General features: G+C 39.8%; 1 protein-coding gene across 1 annotated transcript in view; it reads right to left on the bottom strand.

Annotated features, from left to right (window-relative positions):
* Positions 1–392: 392 nt before the first annotated feature.
* LOC132264777 (uncharacterized) overlaps positions 393–12,250 on the bottom strand; it is a 29,280-nt gene continuing 17,422 nt past the window's right edge. The window contains exons 5-8 of the mRNA XM_059765098.1: positions 8,549–8,685; positions 1,792–1,941; positions 1,601–1,685; positions 393–997 (exon numbers count right to left, since the gene is read on the bottom strand). Coding sequence (XP_059621081.1) covers positions 903–997; positions 1,601–1,685; positions 1,792–1,941; positions 8,549–8,685 — 467 coding nt within the window. The 3' untranslated portion in view covers positions 393–902. The remainder of the gene's footprint in view (positions 998–1,600; positions 1,686–1,791; positions 1,942–8,548; positions 8,686–12,250) is intronic.

Below are 12,250 nucleotides of genomic sequence, written 5' to 3'. Positions count from 1 at the left end.
AAACACTTATGACATGTGTGTCATCCATGCAATGAAGTCAGCTGTAGTCGCGCTATAAATACATATAACGCGATAGTAAGCTTTCCCCAAAAATGATACAATATCATAATCAATTTTCCCATCAGCCAGACTTGTTCCTGCGCCGTAATTGATGGCACAAGAAGGATATTAAAAGTTTCTCCATTGTTTGACAAATACAAACTCTGACAATTTCGTTATTTCCCAATTTTCATGTGATAATGACAGTAATCAATCAATATTTCCTAAAGTATTTGATAATACACCACACGAAAAACAGAGACCGCCTCCGCTTAAGTCACCCTTCCAAGTGCGGTTCTCGGACGGGAAGGAAGAATGCCACAGGTTCACTGGAAATAATTTATTCTTCAAGGCATTTTCACATTGAATTTTTTTCCGTCATTCCGAAAAAATATCTCTTTTCTCATCAAATTTCCCTATCCACCTCTCTTCTCCTTTTCACCGTGCAGAATCCCGGGAAAGTGTGGTGTTTTACAACTCCTGGAATATGAGGAATTCAATGATGATGAAGAGAAAAAGGGGAAGGAATTCAGAGGGTAGAGTCAATCTAATTTCTTGGGCAATTAAATAAAAATCTGTCTAGAATTCTTTTGAATATTACCTTCTACCCTTATAATTAATTTTCTCCCAATTTATTTATAAGATCTCTTATGTACATTTTTTCGTCTAATTCTGAACGCGAAATACTCTTTCCTCTCACAACTTCCATTCCTCGTCACCTCGCAGTTTCGACTACTGTGTGTGTGTGCACTTATGCTTCTTAGAAAAATATGATTGTTGATCCCCCTGGAGGATTTCTTGTCGTGGAAAACTTGTGTGTGCACCCCTTTGAGAGAAATTTAATTTCTCACCGGGGTGTGTTTTCAGACGCAGCACTGACGAAGCAGGAGATGAAGGCATGCAAGGAATATTCCCCCATGTCGTGACATTGTCGACAGCGTCGAGGATCCGCTGCGCACTGCAACGATATTAGAAGGTGACTGTTAATGTGTGTAATTGCCACTCGCATGATTTTCTTCGACCCTCTCATTGACGCATTTAACCCATCGACGCGAAACAACTAAACTCAATAGCATCGCGTCGCTATGAAAGCTCAGTCACAACTCAGCGAACACATTAGCTGAGAATTTCACCGTGCTCGCAGATTTGATCGCAGCAGTGCTTGATTGAGATCAAAATATTAGTATTACCCGCGATCGAAAGTGTTGAAAAAATGATCAAAATTGTGTTTTAAGGAGACGATAAATCTATATTAAGCATGCTTTAGGGGTCCTTCATTGTCCGTTGCGCTATTTTCTATAGAAACTGCTCGATTTATGAGCACTTTGACTTAGCAGTAAATTCATACAAAAACAGGTAGAATTTTAGGCTTAAAATACGCGTAAATAATTGTCATTCGCAGGTCAAAAGATTGCAGGATGGTCTCTCAGTTCAAGCGAAATCTCTGGAGACAAATTTAAATTCATGTGTGCTTCTGATGAGGGCTCGTACGGAAAATTGCGAATTACGCGGGAATGAATTAGCTGGAAAAGCGTGAGAGAAAAGGGCGGAATTCACGTACCCAGCAGCATTGCTTCTCGGTTGTCGAGCAAATGTTGTCGTCTCGTTGTCTGCACAATGCTCTCCTTGCCGCCGCGCCAGAGGACCTGCAGGAAACCGCAGAAGCCCCGAGAATTGGGGACGTCATGTGGTTAATGAGGGTGAATGTCACAGGGCTCGGAATTCGTCAGGGTGATTAATTTAATGACTCACCGGCGACAAACTCGCCACACACTTTACGTGCACAGCCCCGTCGGTGAAGTGTCGTGGCTCCAGCTCGAGATTCAGACCCAATCTCGTGGTGATCAGTCCATGAGGATGCTGATACGGTGGATAATTGACCAAAGAGTTCCTATCTTTCACCTGCAATGATTAAAACAGCCATTATGATGGCGTGCAGTCCGAGAGTCATATTCATAAGTCAATACTGTTAAAAAAAACAGCAAAATATATGAAAATTGGATAGGCACAGCTCGAATTAAATCCAATCATTGTCTGTAAAGTGCTGATTAAATAATTATAAATTTGTTGGGACATTTTCTGTGTGGCATATTTAATAAATTCACTCTCACGTATATTTTATCATATCATTATCGGTGACTATAGTTGGTATTTACTCAAATTACATCATTCAATTTAATGATTCGGTGCACAAACGTGTTGGAAAATATTGCGCGATAATAGATAATATGGCGAAAGTTCAGAAATACCTTCAAAAATCCCATACTTTAATCCACCGAATTTTTTGAGCCTTTAATTGTGAATGTCACAAGCTTCATCTCAATTTCGACTCCAGCAACATTTCAGAAACACTCCCATAAAACTATCAGACATTTTTCTGTGCTAAAATTTAATTGAATTGAAATATTGTGTGCAATAAAAGTCAAAACCCTTGAGGTTATGTTTAAAAATGTCTCAGGGTTAAATATGCCAGCAATTTCTCCAAAGTGCCTCACATAAAGTTTACCCCCGAAGAAATAATAATTTTCAACTCTCATTCACTTTAGCTCGATTGAAAGTATTCTTCATATCTTCCAGTATTATCGTTCGAGAATTATGATTATGGGGTCAATTTCTTACGATGAACCTTCACCATTGGATCTTTTGCTTCTGAAAGCCCTTCCTTCGGCATCATTCAGTTAATCAAAATGATAAGTGTGCTCGAAGAGCAGTAGTTTAACCGAATCAATATAGCTTATGCTCTCGCTTAATCAATTTACTGACTACAGAATTGCCCATTAATTTACAAATGATGAATATATTTTTCTATCCAATTCCAAATAAAGAGGAATTCATTATACTTGACAAATACAACAAAAATTATTATCTGTCCATATTTCGAAACTATTTAAGGCCAATATTTGCAGTAAAAATTCCGCGTACAATCGAATTTTCCCTATTATATGATATTTTTAAATTTCACATTCAAATGTCGATGGTTTCAGGGGACGCATGTATTTAAATTTTGCCAAAATATCCAAAAACAATGCAATGGAAGAGAGCATGGGTAATGCATGAGGTTCCAAATCAAAAAATAGCAGTAGCCGCAGTGCAATATTAAATACAAGTGGATTTTCACAAGGAGCACACGCGATTAATGATATGCAGCAATGAACATAAAATGCTGTGAGATTGAATTATTGAGTGAAACACATTTGGCCACGAGCGATTGCCAATAATTACATTAATCATTGAGAGCAATCAATATGGACGTGCAATTTTCGGTGGGAGTAAAACTGTTGGGATTATAATTAAAATCAATTGATGCCAATCTGCATTAAAAATGCCCCCTTCCTCCCCTCAACATTCTGATAAACAAACTTCCAACTTTTCCCTCTTCACCCCATCGCTCATATCGAATTTAATTGATCGGAGAAGAATGAATTCAATTTGCAATTTTGCCTTTTGCGAAATTATATAATGGAAATCACTTTCCACCGACGAGTTTGGACGGAACGAAGACTTTTTTATCTCCTCAGCCTGGAATGATTCCGTTCAAAAAAAGTGGGAGACACGTTAAATGAATTGAGAAAACGAATATACCATTCGTGTGATTCATTTCAGCTTCTTTTGCAGTAACTGTGATTTTTTGTGCAGCCCACAAAAGCTGAGTAACTGAGATGGAAAACAAAGGGATGGTTTTTGAAAAGGGATGAGAAGAAATTCCACAAGCGTCTGTTAGAGCAACAAATTTGTCCGAGAAATCTTCCTCTTCCTTTGTTGTGGCCGAGGAAAATGAGAGGAGGCGGTAAAAAAAGTTTATCCCCTAAAGAAGGACATAAAATCTCTCTCTCACGTATTTGAAGACTTTTACCTCAAACCCTCTGCTGGAAGCATTGACGGCCAAAGAGTTCAGCAGCAGTGGAGGAGAAATAAAAATATCCTTTTTACGTCTGTCATTGAATACATTACATTTCGCCACCCACTCGGGCGCGCTGACCCACCCTGGCGGTTGGATGCGAAAGAAAAACAGTTCGAGAAGAACAAATACGGCAAGTCTCGTGAAACAAGAGCATACACAATGTTTAGTGTCGGTGAGTGAATGAGTGCCCAGGGTTGGGGCTGTGCTGGGAGCTTCTCTCAGACCGCCCGTGGAAGTGGTGAGGAGGGACAAATGCCTCGGTGGTCATTCAATGCACGCCATTTCTCGATTAAAACCATGTTCCAGGGAGTGGCGCACCAGCCCTCGTGCCTCACTTTGAATGCCATTATCGTTTATTTGATGAAATCATGAGGTGGTCCCAGAGCGACAGTGGCAATTTTTTGGGACTCTCCATCATTTCCCTGGGCAAAAAGGAGCCTACACCTGCCAGAAGAGTCCACCCCAGTCAATAAATCCTGAAGCAATTGACATGAAGTCTGCCACGGCGCTGTGATATGTGAGAACCCACCCTTTTGTCATTTCTCCCGAAATATTTGCAACAATTTTTACGACAATCAAACAATTTGCTCCAGCACGTCAATTTTCACACCACACAACACGTCGGGGGGTTGGCAGGAAAAAAATGACGAGGGCATTGTGTTGTGTCTCCGGTGACGTGGATGTGTTAAATAAACAGGTGAGCGAGCGAATTATGTGAAATAGAAGATCATGTGGATTTATTTGAGGTGGCATTTGTGGGACTATTTTAGCGACATTTCTCCTCAGGAGATTAATGATCCACAAGTGTCGCTGAAATGGACGATTATCGCCCTGCAAAACTCCCAAATGTAGAGAATTTCCTCTTTGATTTATTTCCCCACCACTAATGGTTCCAACGTGGGAACGACGCCAAATGGAATAAGAATTCCCGCACGATCTAATAATATTTTAGAATTTACACACCATCTATGACAAAGAATCTAAACCGTTCGGTAAAGTTGAAAGAAGAGCCTTCACGACAGTCTTCTTCAGCCTTGTCTTCAGCGAAAAATATGTAAAATACTCCGTAATGAAGTTGCCAAATAAGACAAGTGTTTCACAACACGTGAACAAAGTTCTTATAGTTGCTGTTTTACTTCACCCACTTGCAAAACGTTAACACACTCACGTTTTGTGATGACAAGGAAACATATGTCGAGTGGATAAATGATGACGGCGCATGATAATCTCGGACCGGAGGTGTACCAACACAAGCGATAATGCGATTTCACCCTGAGATGTTACGATAAGAAGTGAGATCGTTTAAGTGGGAAGTCCGTGTGAAAGAAGTGCACGCACAATGTATTTTTCTGTCAATATTTCACTCCTCAAGTGCGTCCAACTGCCGAAAGTCACTCACGAGGAAAATATGACGGCACAAACCCATTTCCACTATCAAGCATTTCGCAGAAAGCTTCCTTATCTCGCGAGCAAGCCAGTGAAGAATTCATAGGCTTCAATGGAATTTTGAGTGTTTAGTAATTGAATAACAACTATTTTGACGTAATTTTGATTGATATCCCATCAAGATCGACTGTGCTCACATTCCTAATGGATTCTGAAGCGAAAGGGTGGGCAGCCCCGCGAGAGTGGCCCCTTGAGGCACATGGCGAGTCATTTCCTCAATGTAGAGTCTCACATTTTCTCGGCCACCGTGAATGTTAAAGTGCGTGATTGCGTGATTTAGAGAAAAGTCTCCGACATACATAAAAGCTCTGGACTGAAACTCAACGTTGTGCCTAACTCTATCAGCATTTGCTCAATTTCACCCAAATTGAGCAGTAGATTTTTTTCAGCTGCCACACATTCAACTTAATTATTTTACTAGGTGTTTTTAATGGTGAATTATCCACATGATTTATAAGCCATAAATTTTTTCCACACAAGAATTGTGGTCAGACAGAGATTTCTCTATAAATTTCATTTAAATTGTTCAAAGTTTACGCACAAAAAATGAATTATTCCTTTAATGAGAACATTCGTTTAAAAAAGAAACACTCTCTCGCTCTCAAGTTTTCAAATTTACATGTAATTCTGTAAACTTAATCACTAATTGCTTCACAAGATTCTCCTTGCTTCCCAAGTTTTCTTCGTATCCTGAAGCCGAGCACAAGTCAAGTGTGAAAAGCGCACATGTGAGAAAAGTTCTCAATGAAATTGCCAAGAAAATAGCACGATATGAAGAGAGGGAAATGAAATCTCCAGCAGTGATTTCCGTTTTGGGGCTTTTGTGAGCCAATCTTTGAAATGTGGTCTGAAAGGCAAAAGGAGAAATTATGCTAATTAAAAGGAGCTCCCTCTCGTATCCCTGTAAACAATTGAATTTTATTTTTGTGCGTGTGGCTTATGGAATTACAACAAAAGGCGGAAAGCTCCTTAAAATCCCTTTGTTTTGTGACTTTCGCCTTCACACGTGGAAGAATTAAATTCATCCATTTGAATTAATATAATGCACTCAATAATTTAGTATAGCCAGGAAGTTTCACCACGGAGAAAAGCATTCCGAAAGAGTATGAAGGGGATTAAACTCTGTGAATTGGTTAATTTCACCCAGGAACGCCTCTTCGCATGAAAAGAGGAGATCCCTCGAGCTCTGGGCATGTTATATCGCTTTTTTCTGCCTTGGAATAATTGTGATGGGGATAATTTATCTCCATTGATAACCAATGGAAACGGCATGGAGTAAATGAGACCTAATCTCAAGTTCTTTTGTCTCTAAATGGCCACACGTTGAGACCTAAATTATCATTATTATTTTGATATCTGATGGCACACATTGAGATTCATGTGCGAGAGTCTTTTAATATCATCGAAACACGCGATTTTCTTCCGAGTGTCTCACAATGTCTGACTTAAATTGCCTCAAAGGTTGAAATCTTGATTTGAAAAGCGCCATACTAGACAAATAATGATTTATAGCCTTTGGTCTTGATAGTGCCGCTCAGGAAAGTCCCGTCTCATTCACCAGTTAGTTTGGTGTGATGGCAATGAACTGTGCGGAGAGCCAGAAAATAGTGTTTGATAATAATTAAGGGAAGCTTGACATTTTATTTATATGAAAACAGTTAGAAAAATAGAGAATCGAGCAATCTTTTGACGCCTCTGACTTTCCTTCGGAACCATTCTGAACCTTTAGGCTATTATTTCCAACGCTTCTCCTCTCGTAATGCATTACAGCGAGTTAGAGCAATGGCAGAATAAGGTGGAGCATATATGTTCATATAAATCCCCCCGAGATATTCCTGATAAGACACAAGGCAAGAAACTCAATATATCGATTGATAGTATCGCTCTATGTGTGGAATAAACGGGAAAGCACACAAAAAGCTCGGCAAACTCATTGAAAATTAATACAAGTGTATAAATATGCTCCTCCTCTATTGTTCTCTCGACCATTATTATTTGTCACAATATAAATTCAGGCTCTCCTGTATTAATTATATTTCCATAATGAAAAAAATCTACGAGAGTCACCTTTTCATTCTCTGTGAGAGAATATTAATTCAACATGATTAATTACACTCAATTCACATGAATCTACACTCAACACAATTTCGTCTCATACAACATGAATTTCGGTTGGTGGGAGGACATTTACAGTGCGGAAATGTCGTGTTATTGTGCCAAAGCGGGTGGGTTAAAAAGGTATTCAGCGGAGGTTGAATTTTAATAATAAAATTGTGAAATTAAAATGACATTTGTCAAGTGATACATGTTTCCATGGGATGGAATCGTATTAAGATGTTTTTGCACTTAAATTACCTGTAAAATATTACCAGGTAATTGTAGTTGAAAGTTGAGGAAGATCGACGTGGAAATTCCGTGAGAATTTCTCATTTTTCCCAACACGCGCCATCTCACGTACACATAACATGTGCGATAAATTTTCTTTCGAAATCACAGAGAGAGAGAGAGAAATTCAATGGGTACTTAAAATCCTAAATGAAATCAATGGTCTGCATGAATTTTTATTAGACACCGAGAAATTAGTGGTTGTAATTTCTGCAGATTCGAACAAAAATCCATTCGCGCATGTAGTTTTAAAAAAAAAGTGCAGCGCATAATTGCTTTTTTAAGGGTGCCCTAATAAAATTTTTCTCCTATAAAGTTCTTGTGGAGAAGTTAAAAAAAGGCGCAATGGCGAATATATATTGCCATATAACATTTAATTTCACGTGCAATAAATGAAGGTGGGTGGACAAAATGCGAATGCACATTGAATTTAAAATCAGAAAAGCTCTGCGGTATCCATTGAAATGTCACGGACGCTACGGTAGAATTTTGCTCAATGCGAAATTGTATGTTGTAATAATAATAAAAATAATAACAATAATAATGTGAAAAGCCATGATGGGAGGCATTAAAAGCACATTAGCTTTTTTCCCACTCCCGCCCATGTTTACCCGCCTTCTAACCTGTGCACACACACCACGCAATGCTCACAAATGTGAAAATTATACGCCAAACATTTATGCAAATCGCGCATGAGAAATCTCTCAAATTGAATAATATATGCATTTATTAATTGTCCCAGAGGATTGAGAAGTCTATTGATTCTAGCCGTGATACCTGCTCGTCATTGATGAACCACTCCAGAAGCGAGAACGGGTGTGATTTCCCAGAAGTGCAATTCAGCCTCAGTGTGTCGCCCACTTGGTATTGACGCTCCTCTTCGCCCTTTATGTGTGGTCCGTCCTTTGGAAGATCTGCAGAGAGACAGAAGGTCATTACAAAAGAGCAAACATGGAAACTGAAACACATATCTAAACCCGAACCGTTTTCCAGGATTAATTAACAGAATTGATAGGCACTCGCGATTGAGTAATATTTTTTTGTATTCGAAGTGTTGACGAGGAAGATCTTTTTAAATGATTCTTGGCACGTCATTCTACATTTTTGCATATAATGGATGAGGAAATATTTTCCATGGAAAAAATCCCGGTATTTCCTGCCATGAAATGGGTATAATTTTAATATTTTCCAACTCTGGCTCCTCGTAAAAAGTACACTTCATTTGTGAAGATCTGCGAGAAAATATGGGGAAGAAAGCGAGTGGAAATGTCTTGTAGTAAATTCACGTTTTTTTCAGTCCTCTTGCCAAAATTAAAATTCAGCTAGTGAAAAATACAAATATATTTTCCCCCATTATTTTCATCCGTTTTTCCCCACTGAGTTGTCGGAAGACGATGGGTAGGTTGGTGGGATGCATTTCTCGGGAATATCACAATAAACATTTTTCATTTCAGCAGCAGCGAGAGCTCCAAATGTGGGCTAATTTCCGGATTATACGAACATGGTCCGCTCCAGGGGCTCTGATGGCACAGACGACGACAAGGAGGACGTCTTCTATTTCGCCCGGCATCGGGTGGATTCTTATTAATGTCGTGCCAGACATTGCTCGGTGTGGCGCTGGGGTGGTTGAAAGGGGTTCTGCCTGATGGAGTGAAGCGCCCAACGTGTGATGGAAATTAATTTACACAAGGATCCTTCACGTTCTTCAGGTGTTTGTCTCTTGTCTGCCGAGTGAAGGAAATTGAAACTAAAGCTCTCGCTAAGGGGGAGGCTTCAGATGTAATTTTTGTGTGTTCCACATTCCCTCTCAATTTCACTTTGATGCTCTTTTGGTGAGTTTTCCCATTCCCATGCCGATTCCATATTCCGGGAACAGATGAGAGCAGAAACTCATCGTTTTCCACCAAATCTCTTTGTGTTGCAAATGGAAAATGACAAACTTCAAATTTCAAAATGCTCTGCCTCAGTATGTGAATAAAGTGAGAATAGTCATGGTAAATGAAAGGTATAAAACATGACTTTTTTCCAAGCTTTCAATTAGTGTTCTCGGTAGAAATTCTCCAAAAATCATTCCATTGAGCTTAAAGTGTGTGTCCTGAATTTGCGCAGACAGAAATGTAACTTTGCACTTTGGATGTATTAATAATTTATTGACTCTATTTGGAAAAATGGAAATCCATAGCTTGTGGAGTTTATATTCAACCCCTGTGAAAATTTGCGCGCTTTTCCCATCCATGACAAGGCTTTGGCACGTGACAGAAATTGAAGAGCAGCTTGTCATACAAATTGATTACTTTGCCATTTAATTACTCATGTAATTGCATTACTTTGCCTAATTGAAAGAATGTGCTCAAAATGAACGTAAAAGTGTTTCATTTCGGCAGACAGGAAATTCGTCAAATTGTATTTTCATTTCCGAGAGCAGCTATTTTTCACTGTTTATGTCCTAGGCTTTATTGTATCAGAGTGTCAGAATCTCAATGGGAGTGGAGGTTGGACAGCGACGAGGAATGACTGGATAAGTTGCTGTGTGAAGAAGAAACTTTATGGTTGATCTTTAATTTTGATTCTCCAATTTTTCAGCCTCTCTCTATCCCATTCCTTGACAGTGTTCTATAAGGGAATTTCTGTGAAATAAAACCTAGAATCTGCCTATGAGAATGGGAGAAACACCAACATAAATCTGTCTCTTGGAATCGATACAAATCTCAAGTTTTCTAAGCCCGAGGAAGATTTCCTCTTAAAAATGGTGTGTGCGTGTGGAGTATTGGTTGACGCATAAATAAGAACGCACTTGCCAATATACGATGGCTTTCCCGGGCCGAGTGGGTGAAATGGGTGGGAAAATAGACCCTTTTGTCCCGACTGCGATAGCGTAATATTTTCTCGGGTGAGCAGGGCGAGTGGGGTAAGAGGAGAGCCAATTCTCCAATGTACATTTTACAGTCATTTTATATTACCCACCCACACCCAACACCCCATGCGAAATGGCTAAAAGACAGAGTCGACCAGATCCAGTGTGAGAAGTTTACTTTTGTCTCTGTCAGAAGTGATCACAATTCTTGAAATGATTTTGCAAATTCTTGCCAATTTTTGCCACAGTTGCGCGCGAGAAGATGAAGATAACCCGAGGAATTCGTGTTACTCCCGAGCGAACTCTTGGGTTTTCGTGTCTTCATTGAAGCATAAATGTTTGATGCTAGTTTGCAGAAAAACAACACTCTGCAGAAATGGTGCAAATAGTTTCATTCACCCTTCCCCGATTACTCGCTCAGCTTAAGAGCGAGAGAGAGAGAGTGGGCAAAAAACATCCTTCGATTTTTATCGACTTTCATAGCTTCGAGGGAGTGAAAATAGTGAACGAGGAGAGAGTGTACAAGAGGACTCCACAATGCGCGATTGAAGAACTCTGCTCGGAAATCTGGCCAAGCTCAAGCCTCCGCCACAACTGCGGAGTTACCATAAAATCCCCGAGGGATGAACTAATGGTCAGTATTTGAGGACACGAGTGCTTGGTATTCCGCAAGCACGAGCAAATGCCCTCATCTAGGCGCTCGAGGAAGAACACAAGAGAAAAGCCCGCCACTTTTACAGTTTTCCATCCACCACTCAAACATAATAGTTATGTGGAGCAGAAAGCGAGAGGCAATGACCATAGGACCATAAAATCGGAAGGATATGCTTTTTTGATAGCGAAATGGTGATATTCGCTTCTCCCTCTTTCGAGAGCAGCGCCAGTTCAAGTTTTCAGACTTCCGACATCACCTTTGAGTGCTATTATTTTACGTTATGAATCGCTATTTGGTATTAACCACAAGGTTGCTTATTGAGAAACCCAGAATTTTGCTGCAATTGACAACGATGAAACATTATATCGTGACCTTTATTTTCGAAAACACCACAATTTCACATTAGGCAAATAATTTACGCGTAATTTAATAGGCAAATTAAGCCGAGCAGACGAACAGTAAAGCTATATGAGGTGATTCTTGGGATTTGCGCGCGCTCGTGTGAGCTCATGATCAAAAGCTCCCAGAGAAATCCGACTGATGGTATGTGTTCGCGAGGAATCCATTAATCAAACAAGCGCCATTCATTTTCACCATTGTTGCGGGTGTGAGGAGTTAAAAAAGGAGCGAGAGAAAACCCACGAAATTCACGTGTGTTTGCAGAATTTGCACCCGAGGCCTAGCTCGTGGCGAGGGCTCGAAAATAGCAATAATTCAGCACACGAATACCGGTGTGGTCGCGAATTTTCATATGTTGGTGGCCCAAATCACCATCCTTTTTCCCACACTTTTTTTCTCTGGGTAATATGGTCTCTATCGCAAAATACAAATCTCTCTGGGGAATAATTTTCGCATGTCCCTCCATAAAAAAAGGAGGCAAAACTTTTCACGCTGCCAAAAGCGCCAGATTCTTCCCTCATCTTTATTTATTGGCGACTCTCACTAACAATTCCTGAAAATGGACTAAAAC

Source organism: Phlebotomus argentipes, unplaced genomic scaffold, assembly GCF_947086385.1.
Source record: "Phlebotomus argentipes unplaced genomic scaffold, Phlebotomus argentipes genome assembly contig_6, whole genome shotgun sequence".
In the NCBI taxonomy this organism is placed as follows: Eukaryota; Metazoa; Arthropoda; class Insecta; order Diptera; family Psychodidae; genus Phlebotomus; species Phlebotomus argentipes.
Note: the sequence above shows the minus strand (reverse complement) of the source record. Positions and strands in the feature narration are given on the sequence as shown.